Source organism: Micrasema longulum, unplaced genomic scaffold (genome assembly GCF_059751315.1).
Source record: "Micrasema longulum isolate JH-2025_06_02 unplaced genomic scaffold, ASM5975131v1 h1tg000147l, whole genome shotgun sequence".
NCBI lineage: Eukaryota > Metazoa > Arthropoda > Insecta > Trichoptera > Brachycentridae > Micrasema > Micrasema longulum.
Window position 1 is genome coordinate 496,403 of NW_028277353.1, and position 21,972 is coordinate 518,374.

Below are 21,972 nucleotides of genomic sequence, written 5' to 3' on the forward strand. Positions count from 1 at the left end.
CGTGCACAATAAAATTTTAGAGAAATTAACAGATTGCTTTTTTTTTACCTTACATTTGTGTTATGATTATATTTCTTCCCATCGTGCAACATTACGCGGCGACATCACGAATGCGCGCGGTGAAAGTGGGGCATAGTGGGAGAATTTTTGGACACAGTCCGGTGTATTCAAATATGATTCTACCTTCTTGACTATTCTTAATTCTATGCGTATAGTGTAAAATGACAAACTAGATATAAAAAATACACACCTGTGTAATATAACTCCGTGTTCATTTGATTAAGGTCCCACTTATTATTTCTCAAAACAAGACATCTTTCTTGCTGATTGAATCGTTTCTGCTTTGACAGCTCAATGTTGTCGGACACCAATGTGACCAGTGCAAAGATGGAACATTTGGTTTATCGGCTGAAAGTCCTTCAGGATGTACCCAATGCTTCTGCTTTGGCCGGAGTTCACACTGCACCCAGGCAGGACTCACTTGGGGACTTCTCAGGCTGAACACACCTCGAGTCATTTACATCAAGCCAAATCAAGACATCGATCAGTTGTCCGACGACTCTCCTGTCAGTTTCATAACGGTAATTATTTTTTATTTTTATTTTATGTTATTTATTTTTGCACCACAACAGGCCAGGACGCCCAATTACAGTGGTGAATTACATCACAGAACACCCAGGCTTGAGAAAACACACATTTTAATTTTTGTGTTCTCACCGGGAATCGAGCCCAGAACCTTTCGTGTGTGAGTCAAGCGTTTTGACCACTACACCACGGAGGCCGCCGTAATTATCCTTTTATATGTTAGTTATGTTTCATTAATTTTATGTACTGTATAAATCACCAATTCAGTAAAAAGAAGAAAGTTATTTAAAGAAAGTACAAAACAAAAAAAAAAAAATTATTTTTTGTTTTGCACACCATTTTGTGAAAAGGACCAAAATTATATTGTTATGGTTTGTTACAATTAATATAGGATAAAGTTTCCACAAACCAAGTTTTGTAAATTTTTTTTTGAAAATAAACCTAAAAGTGGCATTTTTCAATAAAAAGAAATAAAAGCACCATCTACATATGAATAATTAGTTTTATATTATCATTTAGAATCACCTTAAAAGTAATATTAAACATACCCTGGGTATTTTCTTTATTTTAATTAAGATGTTTTTTTTGTGAAAATAGCTATTGGTAAAGAAGAGTAGTGAATCTGAAACAAAAAACCGTTCTGCATCTTTTAAAATGTATATATTTAATCATTTTAATGTTACTCTTGCAGATATCAAATATTGGAGAAGCGCCAATAAATTTGTATGCCGAGAATCTGAATTTAGATTTAAATGTGACAAATGGAATTACAGTTATCCCAGATACAACAGGAAATGTAACCATCGGAACCAATTTTGATTTAGCATATCCTCTATATTGGGAACTTCCTACAAAATTTTTAGGCGATAGAGTCACTTCATATGGAGGATTTCTAAAATTCAAAATTGACAGCCTTGGATTGACAGAAAAAATATCTTCTTCGATTTTGAGGCAATATCCATTGGTTCAGTTGCACGCTCAGGGATTACTTGTTTTAGAGTACTATGAGGTAACTTAATTGTATCATAAATATTTTTTAATTCTTCAATAATGTATAAAATGTTCCATTAGAATAAAAACTAAGTGTTATTAAATAATTGTATGTAACCACTTACCGACTTTTCGAGGCTTACCCATCTCTTTGTAGCAAAATGTTTGACCACAAAGTAAACGCTTTATATGTATATTAATAGAATAAGTATTGTTTGATAAATCTCATTTATAATGTTCTAGCAACATTCAACCGACAATAATCAATATGAAGTAAGATTTCATGAATCTCTTTGGAAGTTAAGGAATCCGTTGACTCCGGCATCCGATAACTTGAGTTCCAGACTTGAAGTCAACCGACCTACAATGATGATTGCTCTTCAGCATGTCGATGCCATATACATCAGAGGAACTCATTACTCTAGTCCTATAGAAGCAAGGTAAGTTAATATATTCTTTATTAATATAATGTATGTAAAGTTCCTGTAACAAACCACTGAATCCGGTGTAAGTGAGAAATAAAATACCATGTTTTAATTTCCAACCCCTAGCAAAATACAGTTTTTACAGAGATATGTATTATATTATGTAGCCTTAAATATTTTTCATCTGCTAGTGTTGACGATTACCAAGATTAAAAGATATAACATATTTTTGACCCATTATCAGCAGATGTATTTTTTAAATGTGTTATATTAAATTTTAAAACTATGCTTTAGTATCATGAATATCAATTTTTATTTTTAAAAAAATCAAAAATATGTTTTTTAATACTTTTGTGAAGAGATTTTTACATAAATGATTTAATTATGTGTTGCCTTTATAAAGTATAATAATATATATATAGTTAAAAAATGTATTCAAATGTTCATAGTCCTCTCACATTCTATAGATATACAAACCTTTGTTGCTGCAGATTCACAACTTATTGGTACAACCCTAATAACTAATATTTCAATTAAAAAAAATGGTATTTTAGATACATACATAATTGTATTCTGTAATGAACTTCTTATCACATACTAAAATCTACTATTCTTTCTTAAAGCATTAAAATCTTTCTAATGATTTGCACTGATTTCATACATGTTTCAGCTTATCTGATGTGATTATGGATACTGCGATTCCAGTTCAAGGACATCCATCATACCTTGCTTCAAGTGTAGAACTTTGTTCCTGTCCAAGAGAATATAATTCCACATCGTGTCAAGATGCTTCCATTGGATTTTTCATTCCAAAGTATCAGACCATTGGTAAAACAGAAATGTTCCCTACTCAACTCATTGGAAAAGCTGAGCCATGTCAGTGCAGTAGCAGATCTGAAACTTGTGACAAAGATACAGGATATTGTACGGTATGTTTTAGCAGTCTTATTAATTTATCAATTTTACTTAACGCAAACACACATAACATTCAAAAACATTGTTTTTATTTCCATGTACTAATCAGAAATTTGATGCTAAGCATTTAATTTATGTTGATTTTATATTCTTCAGAGTTTTCTACAAAATGTTTTATTACACTTGTCGAATTATTTTTATGCACCCATTAAAGTGTCAAAAAAATATATATCTTAGGTACCTAGTATAGGAAATAATCCCTTTTTAAGCTCACTCTCAAAAATGCTCTTTATTTTACCAAAAATGTATGAAAATGAGTAATGTATTGAAAATAAACTTATTGACAAAGATTTACCCAACTATTGACCTACATAATAATAAAATATACATGACAATAATATTATGCAGGTGTGATTATTATTTTATTCTTTGTGTACTATAATTTACAGTTATATTTAGAAATAATTTTTTGATTATGCATGTACCTACCCATTGATATATATGTATGCACTAGATGCAGCACTAAGCACCCATCTTGTGTTACATCCAATCTTCCGGAACCTAACTTGTAGTCAGTAAACGTGAAGCAGTATACAAAGGCACGACATATGGCTTTGAATTCACAGTAAACTGGCATAAACAGTTAGTTTTTTTTACTCTACTCGTTTTGCACAGTAATGTTCACATGAAAATGCTCATTTTTTGGAACATAATTTCAAAAATATCGTTCTCTGCTTTGCATCATCTCTATTTAATTACCTCAGTGCATGTACTATCTTTATCTCATCCTTTTTTTGTATTTTCAGAATTGCAGAGAATTTACCGGAGGACCTAAATGTGAGCGGTGTGGAGAGGGATACTATGGACAGCCAACAGATAGAGAAGGTTGCCTAGCTTGTCCATGCCCACACTCGGCCAGAAATAATGCCGTTGCTTGTAATGTTCATCCAAATCGCGTACAATGTCATTGTAGAGATGGTTAGTTCATTTATGATTTAGAAACGATAAGGACTTAATTTACTGTTGATTACGTTGAATTTTTAATTTCTATGTGATGAATACAATAAAGGTTTTGGGTAATGCAAACTATAATGTGACTAACACCACAAAATATCCAAGATTGAGGAAAAAAAAACTTTGATCTCATTAACCCAAATTGATTAAACTTAACATTATGCATGCCATTTTGAAATTTCACTTTTTCCATTGGAACATGAACATGAAACAGTCTTAATTTCTTAACTATTTTTCAACATAATCACCAGATTTTTCAACGCATTTTTGTTGATGACTAATCCACTTTTGGAATCCAGCTTCAAAGAAGTGCGCTGCCAGTCCGTGGAGGAATTTGGTGACCGCTTCCTGCACTCTTTCATCAGTCTCGAAACGTTGTCCACCCAGTTGTTGCTTTAATTTTGGAAATAAGTGGTCACTCGGTGCAAGATCAGGGCTGTACAGAGCCTGTTCAACGAGATCCCAGCCAAAATTTTCGATTAAATCCTCGGTTAGGCGAGAGACATGCGGGCGCGCATTGTCGTGGTGCGGTCAAAATTAGAAATAATTTTGTTTCCAGGGTACACAGGGGCAGACTGTTCCACCTGCGCAGTGGGCTGGTGGCAGGGAGACGACGGAAAGTGCCGGCGCTGCGAGTGCGACGCGCGGGGGACCGTCGGGGAGAGGGGTACGTACGGCAGACCCGCGCCCTGCCACCCCACCTCGGGCCAGTGCCCCTGCCTACCCAACGTAACGGGGATGCGCTGCAATATGTGTACTACCCCCAGACACTATCTTCAATCTTCTACCTGTATTCGTAAGTGATCATAATACATTTTTACATTATACAATAACTGTTTTCCTTTTTTTTAGTTGATAGCACCATGACTAAAAACAGGTTGTGCTCTGAAACCAGTCAACAACATTGAAGTTATTTTAGCTAAATTTGTGTTTTTAAAAATAAACACGAACTTGTTAATATCAACTATAAAAGATCAGATTGTGTTCCCATGGCTAGGGTCGTGAACTCACAGATCAGTGGTCCGAGGTTCAAACCCTACTCTGCCCCAACTAAATCACCATAACTAAAAACTACAAAATATTTGGGTTAATTATAAGGATGCAATATTTTTTTTTTTAAATCAATCGTGAAAGAATCAAAAATAATGGATCAAACACAGGCAAAATGGAGAATGTAACATATTGTGTTAAGCAATCATTCATTTTTTTGGTCCGCGTCTGGGAGGATGAAGAATACAGTTCTGTTAGAAATAGAATCGGAACCCGTGTTGAGTGTTTTTGACTTTATGGCTACTCTTAAGTATTAATTCTGAAAAAAGAAATCAAGTGGAGATTCCACCTTGTAGTGAAGTAGATAGCACATTCGGCTACAGTACTTGAGGTCTTGGGTTTGCATCCTGAAAAAGTCGATATGAAATATCGGTTTAAAGGTGGTTTTACACTGCAATATTTCATTGTTCCTAGACTTGCGTAAGACTGATCACCAGCGTCATAATTAGGATAGATTTGAATTTAGCGCAAAAAGAAAGAGAAAAGTATGCTGTGAGTCTGCAAAGTGCGCCCCTGACAGCCGCCCGCCTGGCCAGCCCCTAGCTACGACGCCGCTGATTACCTTAACTTTCATGTAACAAAAATAATCCAGATTTGCTACAATCGGAGTACTAATTCAATGCCCTATGCTCAAATAGGTGTAGTTAGAGAAGCGGTGTTGATTTGTTTTTTTTTTTAAATGTGAAAGAGTTTATGGTCAAAACAAAAAACGGAAGAAAAAAATTTATAGATACTAAAGCAATATAATCGTTTTTTTTTTAAATAATCCCGATATTTTTTTTAGCATGTGACAACTGTAGTCAAACATTGCTTGACACAATAGAGCTGATGTCATATGAACTGACAAGAGACACTGAACATATTAAAAATACATCAATTCCTAAACCCTGGTTAGCTCTGTATGCTCTCACTAATAAAACGTACGACATACAAATGCAACTCAAAGTTACGATGTCAGGAATTCACAAAATCATTTCATTACCTGAAAATCCATTTAAGCACATGAAACATCGGAGTGACGAATTACTTCGTATAAGTTCACCATTGACCAATAAATGGAATACAACTGCCTCCGAAGCGTGTGAACTTCGACAGGATGCGAATTTGTTATTTGATGATCTCATGAGCCTTCGAAAAAAAATGGAAAATAAAATTAACGAATTGGAATACTTCAGTCGCTCTGATAAGCATATAAATATAAATAAAGCTGTGAAAGAAGCAAAACATATGCTGAAGAAAATTAAGGAGCTGAACTTGTCAGATTTTATACACAATGCTGATGAAATATTCGATAAAGTAAGTATCACATTTATTCTGCCTTAGTCTAGATTTTTGCATTAACATGTATTAAACGCACAATATTTTTCAGACAAATCTGCAATCAACTATAATTTATGAGTATGTCTACAAATTAAAAGATCATGAGAACAAGATCGATGAGCTGAATAATAGGTTTGATGTCTGGCACAACAAAACTGACGAGATAATACAGTTGAAAGAAAAAGCTTGGGATACTATCGATGAAGTGGAATTCGCCATCAAAAGGTTCAAAGATAGGTACAATAAAATCACTGAGAAAAATGTTCAAAGTAAAGCTATTTTTAGCGATATGGAAAAACTTCAGGATCAAAATTTAAATCAAGAGTCTATAGTGCTTTTACAAGAGTGCGAAGATGACATTTTAAATCTGAAACACCTGGGACCACTTTTAGTTCACTTGGGGAATGAAACTAATGAAAAGGAAGGAATATTAGATAGAATCAATCCTGAATACCTCGAAAAGTATTTAGAACCCGCAATGAAACACGCTAATAATTTAACATCTATGGCAACATCATTTAAAAAGTAAGTAATAATTGCATCAAAATTTTTTACTGACTTAAATTTTTGATGGGTAAATTTTCTATATTACTGTGTGAATATTTTAGTCTTTTTACTGAAACTCGAGTGAGTGCCGATTCCGCTGTAACAGCATCATCAGCTTATAAAGATATTGTCCAAGGAATAAAAGATGCACGGGATGTATCCATCCAAGCGCTTGAGGCGGCTGAAGTTGCTAAAAAGGCATTTACAAGTGATGCCTCGGGGAAACATTCTATTCTGGAAGCATCAGAAATTTCTAAACAAAATTCCACAAAACACTTGGAGTCAGCTATACAACAGAATCTCAAAGTAAAAGGTAAGAATTGAAATACCTGAATATAATTAAACTTATTAATCATTTTTTGCCAGAATCAGATTCTAAGTGTGATTCTGTTCTGACTGCTCTTACAAAATTAACAGACAAGATAAGACAAGCTATGAATGGTAAGAAAGTCACGATTCCAACTCTAACGGATTTCAACAGCACTTTTAATTCTGTTAATTTTGATATCCTTCTTACACATCTCGGTTCTCTAAATTTTTCACTTCCAGTCTGAAAATAGTTTTCCTCTTCCTTAAATGGGAGAATTCAGAGCGTGATACTGGCAAACAAGGCATCAAAATTTAACAACCTTAGCACAGGAGTTCCTCGGGGTAGTGTACTGTCTCCACTTCTATTCTCCATCTTCATAAATTCACTATCTTTACATTTAGACAGTTAGTTTCATCTCTATGCCGATGATCTTCAGATTTACTTGCATACTGATGTAGAAAATATCAGTAATGCTATTAAAACACTAAAATCAGATCTAAATTTGATTTCTTTTTAGTCCAAAGATAACGGCTTACTGATCAATCCAAAAAAATTCCAGGCGATTATAATTAGTAGCCATAGACAAATCTCCTTTCGAAATTTCTCAACTTTTCCTACCTTAGTGATTGACCAAAGAAGTTTTATCGCACCTTCCATTCACTGAAAAGACTGCAGAATTTTCTCAACCAAAAAAAATCTGACCCAATCATCACCATCAAAGTATTTTGTCTTCTCTGTGCTATGCTAATATTTGCTATTTTAATGCCAATACGGAACTCATAGATCGTCCGGGGCGTTTGCAGAATCTATTCATCCGCTTTATTTTCAATCTCAACAAGTATGACCCTTTCGCTCCGAACTCAAGCGGCTTCATTTTTAATGAATTTCATTTACCTTTCTGATCATGGTCTTTCGCTTCGCTCTTCCCAGGAGAGAACACTTTCCATTCTTCGACATAGCACATCATTTTTCAGCTATTCCTTTTTCGTTCAAGCTGCTAGACTTTGGAATGAGTTACCCCTTCATATAAAAAATGTACTTTCAAGAAACGCCTGAAACATTATTATATATCTCCAGAATCCTGAACTCCTTGAATTTTCACTGGTTTTTTAAAAATATAAATTTTTATCCCCTTTTCTTTCCTTGGTTCCTCTTTCTCTCTCCTTCCAAACTCATTATCTGATTCCACATCCCTCATCATTTAATATATATAACTTAATGTACTTTTAAAAAAAAGTTGATATGTAATGGGATGCAAGCCTTATCTCCCAAATAAATAAACGCCTGTAAGTTTTAATTAACAGGTTTTTTTAATTTTATGTATGTATCTTTTGATATATATTTATGGTTTTTTAGTACAAAATTTCGACCAACTCTTCTTTTGACCAGTCTGTTTTTTGGTCGGCTGAGAGATATTGCTTTTAGCAATAAGTCCACCAAAGTACTTATTCTTTGTACTTGAAGTTCTAAATAAATAAATAATGTATTTGATTTATTATCTGTTTAAACAATACATTTGACTTATTTTTTACATTCATAAATGTGCATGTATTTTTTCTTAGAAATGTCTGCAGAGTTGGAGAAATCAAGGCAAAAAGTTGAAAGAATCAGAGTAGCAATAAGGGGTATTGCTTGGAAAGATAAAGACTTATATGTTCTCAGTAGCAATTTAAGCAAAATAAACGTTGATGGCCACTTAGCAGTGGCGAATAATAAATCTGACAGAGTGTATGAAAATATGAGAGCTCTTTATAAAGAAGCTGATAATATTCACAAAGATGCATTATATAAATTAAGAATGAAACTGCAAGATCTTCAAAGTAATGGAGATGACAAAATAGGTGGGGCTGAAGAAAAAGGTAATTATGATTTTATTCTTCCTTGAACGAAATAACAATATGTAATATGCTTTGAAGAAATATAACGATTGTATTTTATAGTTTCATTACTAAGAGGAAACATTAGACGAGCCAGTGAACTAGCGCTGAGCCTTACAGATGCCCTGCATCTTCGTGAAGCAGAGGTGAAAAAGTCCAATTCCACTTTAGCAGAAAAAATACAACGCTTGCGAGATCAAATACAAAGAGCTAAGCATGCTGCTGATGGTGTAAGAAAATAAATACATACTATTCTCTGATAACATATTATTTTTACTAGTTATAAACTAATTTCATGATATTTTTACTTCTTATTTCAGATTCAAGTGTCTCTTAAATCAACATCGAATCATGGTTGTCTCCGTTCATACAAATTAACAAATTTAGCACCTTCTACAACAACTCACCTCTCTGCTTCTATTTCACTTACTCTGGAAAGTTCTCAAGATTCTGTTCTTTTTCATCTACCGAGCACTATTAACGGAGACTTTGTAAAGCTGGAACTAGTCAATAGAAAGATCAGGTTTTCTTGGAATGTCGGAGGCAACACAGCCTATATAACTCACCCTGAGATTTTAGAGACTTACAGAGATCCAGGATCTGACTACAGCTGGTACAGAATAGACGCAGATAGGTAATTTTAATTACTACCTCTTCGTAATAAAAAATTATAAGAATGAGAATTACCGTATGTTTTTATTTTTCAGAGTTTGGAATATTGGAAAACTTTGGGTTCGAAAAGTTGTAACATCTGCAGAATCAGCATTTACCGCTCAAGTTCCTGCCTCCAACACAAGTTCCCCAACTTGGGGGATCTTGGATGTGAAGCCGGGGGATCTAGCTTGGATCGGGGGTCTTGGCACGAATGCTCGAGACATCGGTCTTTCGGGATGCCTCCACCAATTATCTTACAATGGAAAGCAAATAGGGCTCTGGAACTTCCATTCGCAACCAAATAAGAATGCATGCGCCGGATGCATTGAAGGGTAACTTTACAATGATGTTACAATTGCTAAACTTTGTATCAACACTAATTTGCGGTATCTTATGCTAACGTATGTATGAAATTTTCAGTGCGGAAGAAATTAAAATATCGGAACAAAATATGTATTATTGGAATGGAGCTGGTTATTCTGTTCTGACTAGATCTGATGTTCGACCATTCAATAAAAATCAATTCAGCATTCTTCTCACCTTTAGGACATACGATGAAAACGCCTTATTGTTTTTGGCTGTAGATTCAACCAATGTAAGTCACACTTCGATTTATCATTAAATGCAAAAGTTGGATATTACATTTTGCACATAATATCATTTTTTACATTTTTACAGAATAGATCAGTTTCTCTCCAATTGCGAGAAGGTCGTGTGATGTTTAGGATTGACTATTCAGGAGACTCCCGTTTAGAAATAAATACAACTGAAAAATACAACACTGGCAAGTTTGTGCAAGTTCAAGCAGCGAGAGTATTTATTAAGAGGAAAATCGAAAAAGGTATTTTGAAAATTAATCTTACCCATAACTGATTTAGAATCTAAATTAAAAATATCTCTCTATAAACCTTGTGAAAAAAATATGCGTAGGTTGAGCAATACTATAGTAAAAAAATATTCAATATTGTTGTAAAGCTAAACATATTGTAAGTGGAGATTAAAAAAACCTTCATTATCTAGCGGTGGAAAAAATCCCTTATGCCATTGGTTGAACCCTAGGCACGTTATATTTGTACGAACCCCATTAAATCTACCCATTTGTCGATTCTGTGAACAATTTTTGAGGTGGATATTTCTTATTAAAAACATATGTTTTTAGTATGTTATTATATTCATAAAAAATACAACAATTTTATAAATTTTGTTGAAAACTTACTTTTATAAAAATAATTTTTAGTTTGGCACTAATTTTTAAAACTTGGAGATAATCAGTTTGTATGTATACACTTATAAAAAAATAACCTAAGATAGCCTTTTTTTCTTTGGCGAACTAAAGTTATAAGATACTCATTAACTCATAAAAAAAATGTAAAAACTAATTTTTAGAAGCACAAGTTATGTGCCTTTTTTAGTCATCCTTTTTTAGTTTGAATTTATTTGTTTTATATCAATAATTATCGCTTTATTCATATTTATAAATATTTTCAATGCCGGTGGAGAATTTTTTTGAGAAAGTCTAAGCATTGGCAGGGCTGGTTCAAGTGATCACTTTGCACACTGTAACATTCACCATTCTGCCTATGTTTTAACACCCTTTTTTTTTTAATTCTGCCATCCGTTAGTTTTTGTGAAGCATATATAAATATACATATAGGCTTGAAAAAAGATGAGATACCTATCTATCTTTTATGTAACAATAATTTGAAATTTTGAATATGCAGGAAGTCTTAAGGTTGACGGATATGAGCAACTGGGCTCACCCAACCCCCCTGTGATCCACTCTACTTCTATTCCTGACCTGACTAACAGTGAGTACCTCCTAGGGGGAACTCCTCCCCTGTGGAGGCCTCCCTCCATCGTGCGCTCCCTCCCCCCACCCTTCCTGGGCTGCCTGGGAGACCTCACCATCGACCAAGAAGGCTATAATCCTCTGGACACCACTGTACACTATGGAGTAGAAAGTTCGTGCGAAGAGAAGGTATTTTATTGGAATTATTGTACCACCCTGTGTTAAGATAAGACATCCCTAATAGCTTATAGCACATAATAAAATAACATACAAAAAAAATAACACAAGTGCTTAAAATATTGACAAAATCCACCACAGAACTATGGAATGGCAGATGTCTATCTGTCTCATTCTTATTCTTGGTGGTGGGGTTCAGTGCTATGCAAGCTGCTGACGTCACTGCGACCTGTAAATGTCTGTCTCATACTCAGAGCCAGACTTACCATAGGTTTAGTTGGCACAAAGAACCAGCGAGTTTTATGTTCATATGAATTATTATTTAAACGGACATTTCCCATCCTTTTACAATAAGTGACGGGGCACTAGATTCTGTTGGATCCGACGCTGCTCGTACTTTTAAATATAAATGTATTTGCCTTTAAATGTTAATCTATAGCTCTTTTCATATTTAATTTTAATGGGTTTTTTTTAGCCCCTCACATCAGTTGGATTTTATGGAGATGGATACCTAGAGTTGAATGGACACACACTTCGCAGGAAAAGCCACCTTGGATTTATGTTCCGTACACTACAGCCGAATGCTTTCCTCTTGCTCTCTGCCCCAAAGCATTATCACTTTACCAAATCTAACGAAGTTGTTTCTGATTATGCTTACACAACAGAATCAGATATATTTAGCATAGAAGAAAATCCTCATAATAATGATGGTTTCTATTCTTTTTCACTTGTTAATGGTGAGTTGTATTCGGATAATCAGAATGTTTTCTTTCTATTTAACAAAGTATTACTGATAGTTTTCAATATTTCTAGGCCAAGTTCACCTTCTAATGAATGCCGGTAAAGGCGACCTTAAGTTAGTCTCTAACAGCACCGCTCTAAACGATGGTCAGTTCCATGCACTCAGTGTTGTCAAGAAGAATCGGCGCGTCGAATTGTTCATCGATGATGTTCCACAAGCCACAGGAACATTACCTCCTGGCTCTGTGATTGTCCACGCCATTCCTCAATCTTTAAACAGCGATGGAAGTGGAGGACTGTTCCTCGGCGGAGTACCCGAGCACCTCAATGAAACCGATGTGACAGATCAACACATCGCATCAACTATTTCTCTCCGAGGGGCTATCAAAGATATTGTATTTGATGGAACGTAAGTGTGTCAATTACCTAACTCGAATAATCAAAATGGCATTTGTAAATTTCTGTATTTCATGTTGTTTTCTTTAAATTTTAGTGTAATTTCAATTCAGAATGTGGTATCTATGAATCACGCTCTAATTGGAAGACTCGGTCCTCAAATGGGAGAAATATACGAAGTTGGAGCTAATTTAATAAATATGCAACAGTCAGAATCTGATGTTAATAGAACATCAAAAGGATGTCACAAGGTATAATACTATTAATTTTTTTATAATATATCTATAAATATTTTATGGAATTCCATAAATAATTTTAATATTTTTATTTAATAGGTTTATACATATACGTTAGAACCTGGTGCAGTTAAATTCGGTGATGTTTCTAATAGCTACGCGCAAGTACATCTCACCAGAAGAAATATATGGCATCAAGATTTTCTATTAGAATTTGATTTCAGGACTTTTTATCCCAATGGACTCCTATTTTTGACTCCCGTAAGTACAAATGCATGTTTTTTTATTCTTCATTTCCAGCATCATGAATTGTTTGAAAATATCAAAATTTTCTCTCCTCAGGGTACAAAAGAAAAGCAACGCCATTTAATAACAGTTTACTTGAAGGACGGCAAAGTAACGCTAACAATGAAAGGCAGACGGAAAATGGAATTGTCAATACCATTAGTTAGTAATGATGGAATGTGGCACCATGTAATTGTCCGGTCTTCACAGAGGAGGCTTACAGTAACAGTTGGACCAAGAAGCGCACTGGCGAGAATGCCTAAAATCATATCCCTGAGTAATGTGCTTTATGTTGGAGGATTACCAGATAAATCTGTTACCCTGAATATTCCAGATCATGTAAGTTCTTAATAAAAATAAATGTATGTGGCACATCTAACACAGCTCACTGTTTACAATCCCTTTGAGTCTCTTATTCCGCATTAATCTATTTTCACCTGTATTCCTAGTACATTAATTTATTTTTCCATGATTTCAGATGTTGAAAATGGAAGGTTTTAAGGGATGTATCAGAAGACTAACAATAAATGGAAAACCAGAAGATCTGGTTAAGGATGCTGCATTACACCAAAACGTAGGACAATGTTTCCCTACTATAGAACGGGGCTCCTATTTCCCTGGAGACGCGTACGCTATTTACAAGAGACAGTTTGTTATTGGCTCTCATCTTGAACTACAATTGGAATTCAGGACTGTTGAAATGAATGGTATTCTACTGAGTATTGCTCACACAAATAATGTTAATACTCCAGCACTCTCACTGGAGCTTAACAATGCTAAGGTAAGATTATGTTTATTTTCACAAAAACATTTCTTTTTTTTGTTACATAATATGTATATTTAGGATATATAATACATATCCTCATTCTGTTTTTTATTTTTGTTTTACACTCTCCTATTCGATTGTAAATGCAACGTAGGGAGCAAGGTGGGCGCTATAGTAATTGGATACTAAATTAAGATTTAAATTAAGTGAACGTAAAAGTTTATCTCCACCATAAAAAGACTCTTTTTTGGTGTGTTTTTTCTTAAAATTAATGCATTACATTTATTTATTTTTGTAGATTTAGAGTATCCCAATACTGTAGCATGTCCAATTATTACAACACCCACCCTATTCATTTATTAGGAATTCGAACATTATTTTCCTGTCACTGTCTTGCAGATGCTTCCCCGATACTGTGCAAAAAAGAAAACTGCATGTCAGACCTTTTGTTAAAATACAAAAAATCGACGTTTCGCTGTCCTGTTTTCCGAACCTCAAAACTGAACCGATTTTGTTATTCTTCTTAGACAGAGTATCAGAATAGCATATTCTGTATCAGTACGTTTTTCAAAAATAGTTATATTTGTATACCGTGCGCCCGAAGACAGCAGATAAAACTGTGCTATTTTTTTACGGGTTTTTGGATGGTTCTAGATCCCATAATAAACTATTTTTATAAAAATGAAAAAAAAAGTATACGCCAATAGTAAATATCTAGTGTGTAAAAAAAAAACACTGCTCTAGTGCCATAATTCAGAGAGAAAATACGGGAATACTTTTGTATGAAGAAAAGTCGAACCATACTTACAAAACTTTACTTCATAATGCTTTTATGCAACCATAAAAACAGGTTTGGTATTTTTTAAATAAAACCATTTACCTATTTAAACACATAGACGCACCCGGAACCCTCTAAAATTATGACCTATGTTTGGATAAATGTAAAAAAGATGATGCAACTTTTCATTGGTAAGTAGGTACCTAGGTGCTTGTTTATGATTGAATTCCAGAACATAAAATAATTAATTTTCAAATATTGAATTTAAGTAGGTACCTAGGTACTTGTTTATGTTTAAATTCCAAAACTTCAAATAATCTATTTTCAAATACGGAATTATTAAACTCTGCTCTTCCCACCAACAGAGGTGCACTTTCTTTAGGAATGCAATTTTCATAAATGTATTGAATGTCAGTTAATATTATTTCAGTATTTTCATTTCATTTTATTTTTGCACAACAGGCCAGGAGGCCCAATTACAGTGGTGAATTACATCACAGAAGACCCAGGCTTGAGAAAAATCACATTTTAATTTTTGTGTTCTCACCGGGAATCGAACCCGGAACCTTCCGTGCTCACGTCAAGCGTCTTGACCACTACACCACGGAGGCCGCACAGTATTAATAAAAATCCAGTAAAAAGAAAGAAACGGGCAGAAATAATAAGGAATTTAAGGAAATAATCCATGTTGTTTGTAAACATTCAAAAATATTTTTTTTTTTAAACAAAAAAATTAAATCTTTCCAATTTCTTTGTATATGCATTATTCTCAGCAAATGCAGCCTTGGTGAACGATGAAAAAAACATTTACACTCCTTACTTTTTTCTACTTAGTAAATTTAAGATATTGAGAGCTATAAATATGTTCATGGCAAAGATTTACATTTCGCTGAAAACTGCACATAATTCGGTTCAGTAGTTATTCAGTCTATCGAGGACACACGTACGAAAATTGCCTTTTATATATGTAGATTTATCAGCCTCGTGGTGTAATGGTCAGCGTGTTTGCCTACCATGCAAGAGGTTTCGGAGTCGATTCCTGACACGGTTGATGTGAAATATTTATTTAAAAGGGTGATTTTAAACAAGAATGTTTCTTATAGTCTCCGGACTGGTACCTGAAGCGTAAGACTGATCATATTAGCATTAACCTTCAAGTATCAAAAATGATCAAGATATGCTGCGATTGGTGTACCAATGCAGTGCCCTGTGCACCATTAGATGCGGAAAGAGAATGTGATGATGATATTTTTCCACGCATCTATAAATTTATGCCGAAAAGCACTAATTTCAGTAGTGAACAATACCTACCAAACATTTTGTCGAAATCTTTTCTTCGTAGCAGTCATATTATGTATTTGTAGGTGGTGTTATCTGTGCTGACAATATCAGGCAGGCATTTTACCGTAGAAACCAGTTTACCAACTCCATTCGGGTTATGTGACAACACGTGGCACAACATTTCGGCTCTGTTTTCTGCCGATGAGTTGACAGTAAGAGTTGATCAGCTACCTGAAGAAACAGATGTAGGAACGGGACCAGGCTATACCTTCACTACTCTTCCCAGCATCAACCAGCCACTACAACAGAGTCCTCTCTACTTGGGAGGATTACCAGGTATTTGTACTAAATTTCTAAATGCTTAACCCAATCCACGCGGGCGACTCACCGGTGAGCCACCGTGTACTTGCCCTGTACGCGGGCGACTCACTGGTGAGTCGCGAGTTTCTCACGCGATATCTGAATGAAAACATACTAGCTGAAGTCCAAACTTTGTCTTTAAAAAATCTCGAATCATCACACTACTGACATCTTGCGTCTTTTATCCAAAATATGGTTCCCAGCTAATCAGGCAACAGTTTTAAGACGAACCCTAATTTTGATTTGATCGACAGCAGTTTTAAATCTTCCCGCGCCGTTGAGAACGTGGTGACGTAAGTGGGTATTTAGTTCAGATAAGCGGCGGCCTGCAACGACTCCCAATCGAAGTATTCTTTGCTTTTTTGCGTATGTGAAGAACTACATATAATTAATCGGTTCCGTTTTATTAGTGAGTTTATTTCATTCGGTGATGTGTTAGTAAATATAATAAGCAAACAGTAATAATGTGCATCCTGTTTTAGTGTAACATGCTTTAACATAGTAAGATATTTTAGTAAATATCAGTAAACTTCTATTATCGCGTTTAAAACTTTTTTGATTTATATTTCTCGTATTTATTTATTTATAAGTGTTTTTTTTAGTATCGCGTAGTAAAAAAAAACTGAACATTGAAATAATATATTTAATAAGTTATGGTGCGTGTTTTTTAGAAATTGATTTTTTAAGTGTTTTTTTTTAGTTCCCAAAATTTAAAATGTCGGGTCCCGGTCTTAGCAGCGATGAAATTTTGAATAATTTAGAATCAATAGACTCAGATTTTGAAATGACTGAGAGTGAAAATAGTACTGAAGCTGTTGAACCCGATAACTATGATTCCGATACTGAAATCACTGTCGAGGAAAGTGATGACGCCTCGTGGATTGCAGGCCCTTTTGTACCTATAATACACGAATTCGATGATTTCGCATCAGGTATTAATCCTAATACAATGTTAACTGAAGATTCCGTAGAACTGGACTTTTTTGAACATTTTTTGAATAGAGATATTATGACAAAAATAGATAACGAATCCAATAAGTTTTATCTGTACAAAATGAGCACTGTTGATTTTACGGAAAATGCGAGAATTCACAAATGGGTGGACACAACAGTTTCGGAAATGCATGTTTTCATGGCTATAACTTTCGCAATGACGAGGACTAAGCGTTTGACGATAGAAGAATATTGGAGTACAAACTTTATACTTCACACTCCGTTTTTTGGAATGACGATGCCCAGAGACAGGTACCAATTATTGTTGCAAATGCTCCATTTTAGTGATAGTAATGTCCAAACACCGACTGACAAACTTTATAAAATTAGATTTCTTCTTGACCATACCAGAACAATTTTTAAAGCAACCATGATGCCTCATGAAAATCTATGTATCGACGAAAGCATTATTGTTTTCAAAGGTCGTTTATTAATTAAACAATACATCCCTTCGAAACGTCACAGGTTTGGCATAAAAATGTTTGTTTTGTGCGACGTCACAACGGGTTTTATTCTCGATTTTATTATATACGTCGGAGCTGAAACTGAAATCGATAATACGCACGGTCTCGGTATTACAGGTGCTGTAGTTACCACACTGTTATCGGACTATTTTGGAAATGGTCATAATTTATGGTGCGATAACTGGTATACCAGTCCCCAGTTATTTAAGTATCTTCACGACCAAAAAACTAACGCCTGTGGCACCGTCCGAAAAAACAGAAAAGATATGCCAATTTTCGAAAAACTGAAAAAAGGAGAGGTGCAATCAAAGTCTCAGTCTCCATTACTAGCAATAAAATGGCACGATAAACGCGAAGTACACATGCTTACAACACTTCACGATGAATCTATGGCGTCATCGGGGAAAACCAATAGGACAACAGGAGAACCTATTTTAAAACCGCAATGTGTATTAGATTACAATAAAAACATGGGGCTGGTTGACAAAGCAGACATGATGCTTAGCAACTTGAATTGCATGAGAAAATCAGTTAAGTGGTATAGAAAAGTAGCTTTTCATATTATCGACCTTTATTTGTTAAATGCACATATTATGTTTCAAACAATAAAATCAAAAAAAATTAGCTTGGCCGATTTCCAATTGGCAGTAATTGAACAATTAGTGAAAAAATATCACAAAGTTGTACCCCATATTTTCCATCCTACAACATCAAGCGATAACCCACTTCGAGCATCCTCGTCAATAACGAATAAACATATACTCGTTAAAATTCTACCAACAGAAAAAGTGCCAAACCCCCGTCGAAGATGTCGTGTCTGTGCCACTTCTAAACTAAAACCGAAAATGAGAAAACAAACTAAATTTGTGTGTGCGGAATGTAATGTGGCGCTGTGCGTTGACAAATGTTTTCAAATATATCATGACAAAAAAAAATACTGATTTCTCTGACAGTTATAATAGAAAACATTTCGTTGTTTATGTATTTTTAAGTGTTTTATTTTTAATCTAAGACCTTTTCAAGTGTTTACTATAAAAACTATAACGGCGCCCGGCGGTGTAGTCTGCTGCGGTACCCGCGCATGGCTCTGTTATGCGGTACGTATTATTATATACTATATGCACGCATCTACTTATGTAGTCTAGCTATGGCGACGCTGGCCTTGTATGGGAGATTATTTTCGATGATTTATCGAGTTTTAGTAACGTTTGAGGTGTTTATTTACATTTAGAAACGTACTTTAGAATCTTTGTGATGCTTTCATTAACACAAGATGTTAAAATATGAGCGTTATTATTGTTTAAAGTCATAAATAAGATTAGGCAAAAGGACTGCCGCGTGTGAACGTAGCCGGGGATATTTTTGTCGCGTCGAATAGGTTAAACAGCTACTGAGAACTAACTAAAACCATAAAACCTGTAGATTTACTACATATTTGAAATCTCATACCACATTTAATTATATTTTTTAAAACTCATCATTCCATGTCCGCTCCCTAGTTGGACCGTACGGTGTCCACAAAGGTCTTCTAGGCATCTCTATCGGCTGCCAGCGCAGATTTTAGGCGTCAAGGAACAAAATGTTACGCAGTACATGGGTTTTTGCAATATTGATTTTTAAACCCATGCATGCAGAGTACCTATTTAGTATGGTTTTAAAAAAAACTATATTAGTATTTTTCTTTTCATTCTAGATGGTGCTCCAACAGGAACACTTACCACCAAAGAGAATTTTAAAGGATGCATCAGGAATGTATCTATTCGTGGGCATCGCAAGGACTGGACAGACATGGACTACCTTCACAACTTACTGCTTAGTTCATGCCCTATACAGTGATGCAAAGTGTAGTCTTCAAAATAAAGTACAAATACTGTGAAAACTTGTCTTCACTCGACAATAATTAGTGATGAAACACTTCATTCATTGGAGGTGTCGAGTTTTCAGCGTTTGGAAATGATAATGTGCCTTCAAATAACGCCTAAATGTGTTCGAAGCCTCCATATTACGAGCTATGGAAATATAGTGATATTTTTACTTATCCAAATGTATGTTTGTCAATAGATACTATGTATATTTAATTGAATAATCTTGATATATTTTCGACCTAAGAATACGAGATGAATTCAGTTTATTGAATATTAGAATTAGTGTTAAAAATTGTACCTAATATGAAAATGATGAATGATTCATGTCATGTCAAGGGAAATTAAGAATGAGAAACTACGAAATTTTAATGTCTCAAGAATATTTTAAAAAATCAAATACAGAAAACATATTATGTATGTTTGTATATTTATGTAAAAGAATACTCCTACCTACTGATTTTTTTAAGCTCAATAGTGCACTTTCAGGGTAAAATCATTGTTTACCTAAATAATATTTTTTTATCTGTTTTCTAATTCTAAAAAAGGCAATCAATGGGTTAATAAAAACAAACTGGTCATTTTTCAGAAATACCTGCCAGACATAGTTTGTATTCTAGCTACATAATTACTTGCTAGATGGCTCAGATTTTTAATTTAAAAAACATGTTTTTTTATAAAACTGCAGCTTCAAGTAAGAAAGTTATCAGAAACATTTCCTATTGAAAAAGAAGTGTCGGTAATATTTGTATGTATGGTAAATTTACTCAATGTATTTGTATATATTATGTAGTACCTTTTTTTAAAAATTTATACAGAATTGCTTTTAAAAATTTGATAAATATTTTTCATGAGAAATATTATCACTGCCATAGTATCATAAAACAGTTATGTATATTATATTACATGTTGTAGTGAACCATGTGTGTACATTATGGAAGATTTATACTGTGTATAAGTAAACTTATTTATTTATTTTTTATTGTGATTATTAATTTCATGACATGTGCCAAAATATTACGTTACGTTTAGAGAATATTTTAAAATAATATTATTTATTTTAAGAGCTACTTTTTTACTGCAGTATTTCAAGGAAAACAACAATGTGCTTTTGTTTGACAAATATATAAGATGAAGCATAATAGTATTGAGCCATTTTAAACTACATAATTATGTAAGTTCTAACATCTAAAATCACAATTTACTATTGTTTTTACAAAATAAAAAAATATTTATGTACTTCACATACATTAGAAGTGTCATGACGGAATGGCAAATGATGTGATATCTGACAATAAAATACCTTATCTGTCTTATTTTTATGTGTATCTTCTAAATAATATGAATGGCTCACAGAATATAAAAAGTGTTTTATTCAAATAATTTTATAAAACATTCATATAAAAAATCTGAGTTGGTAAAACTGATTAGAGTATTACACGCAATCTACCAAATGAATTAATAAAATGAACCAAGAATGTATGTATATAGTTTTCAATTCATGTCTCAACTACTCAGCTACTCCACAATCCGAACGTCTTAAATGCGGTAGTATTTTTATATGCATTTTCACTACTCTACACACGGCAAAAGTAAACATATTATACACAATAATAATTTGTTTTATTTCATTTCATGAACGGTTTTCATTGCTTTTGTTTAAAATATATTCACGTTCTCACAATTTACTCTAGCAATTAAATTTCGGAGCCATTTTCAATGAGTTGCGAATAACTCAATTAATTAAGTTGTGGCGGAGCAGCGTTCAAACATCGGACCTTTAATCTGTAAGCCCGTGACCACAACCTGGTTTAATAAATATTTGCATTGTTTTAATTTATCCAAGTAATTCAATTTGGGCAATATTCAACTAATCGGAAATATTTAACTGCGCTTGAAAATGGAAACCTAGCTGCGGTAAATCGGGGTTCAAAACTCGGCTTCTTTAAGTGTACGTTTTCAGGTTTATAGCAGCAAGATTTACAGTTTTAAGTCATAATGCACAAACATTACGTATAACTGAAAGATGGGAATACATCAATAATTTAAATGAGTAATTGAATATTATTTTTCTTGTGAATAATTCCATTAAATACATAGTATTATAAAAACCAATTCATGAATAATATTGCTAATAAATAAATTCATAAAATTATTG

At 33.9% G+C, this 21,972-nt stretch overlaps 1 protein-coding gene across 2 annotated transcripts in view; it reads left to right on the top strand.

Annotated features, from left to right (window-relative positions):
* The window catches only part of wb (wing blister), a 484,046-nt gene extending 462,866 nt beyond the window's left edge, over nucleotides 1-21,180 (top strand). For both annotated transcript variants that reach the window (XM_088242593.1, XM_088242594.1), the window contains 24 exons: nucleotides 351-581; nucleotides 1,277-1,594; nucleotides 1,819-2,015; nucleotides 2,671-2,929; nucleotides 3,722-3,893; nucleotides 4,489-4,725; nucleotides 5,764-6,275; nucleotides 6,349-6,824; nucleotides 6,908-7,158; nucleotides 8,718-9,014; nucleotides 9,096-9,262; nucleotides 9,353-9,666; nucleotides 9,740-10,018; nucleotides 10,107-10,281; nucleotides 10,365-10,527; nucleotides 11,408-11,664; nucleotides 12,128-12,389; nucleotides 12,466-12,802; nucleotides 12,887-13,040; nucleotides 13,125-13,286; nucleotides 13,368-13,649; nucleotides 13,789-14,091; nucleotides 16,219-16,471; nucleotides 19,646-21,180. In XM_088242593.1, coding sequence (XP_088098719.1) covers nucleotides 351-581; nucleotides 1,277-1,594; nucleotides 1,819-2,015; nucleotides 2,671-2,929; nucleotides 3,722-3,893; nucleotides 4,489-4,725; nucleotides 5,764-6,275; nucleotides 6,349-6,824; nucleotides 6,908-7,158; nucleotides 8,718-9,014; nucleotides 9,096-9,262; nucleotides 9,353-9,666; nucleotides 9,740-10,018; nucleotides 10,107-10,281; nucleotides 10,365-10,527; nucleotides 11,408-11,664; nucleotides 12,128-12,389; nucleotides 12,466-12,802; nucleotides 12,887-13,040; nucleotides 13,125-13,286; nucleotides 13,368-13,649; nucleotides 13,789-14,091; nucleotides 16,219-16,471; nucleotides 19,646-19,788 — 6,201 coding nt within the window. In that variant the 3' untranslated portion in view covers nucleotides 19,789-21,180. The remainder of the gene's footprint in view (nucleotides 1-350; nucleotides 582-1,276; nucleotides 1,595-1,818; nucleotides 2,016-2,670; nucleotides 2,930-3,721; nucleotides 3,894-4,488; nucleotides 4,726-5,763; nucleotides 6,276-6,348; nucleotides 6,825-6,907; nucleotides 7,159-8,717; nucleotides 9,015-9,095; nucleotides 9,263-9,352; nucleotides 9,667-9,739; nucleotides 10,019-10,106; nucleotides 10,282-10,364; nucleotides 10,528-11,407; nucleotides 11,665-12,127; nucleotides 12,390-12,465; nucleotides 12,803-12,886; nucleotides 13,041-13,124; nucleotides 13,287-13,367; nucleotides 13,650-13,788; nucleotides 14,092-16,218; nucleotides 16,472-19,645) is intronic.
* The last annotated feature ends 792 nt before the right edge of the window (nucleotides 21,181-21,972 follow it).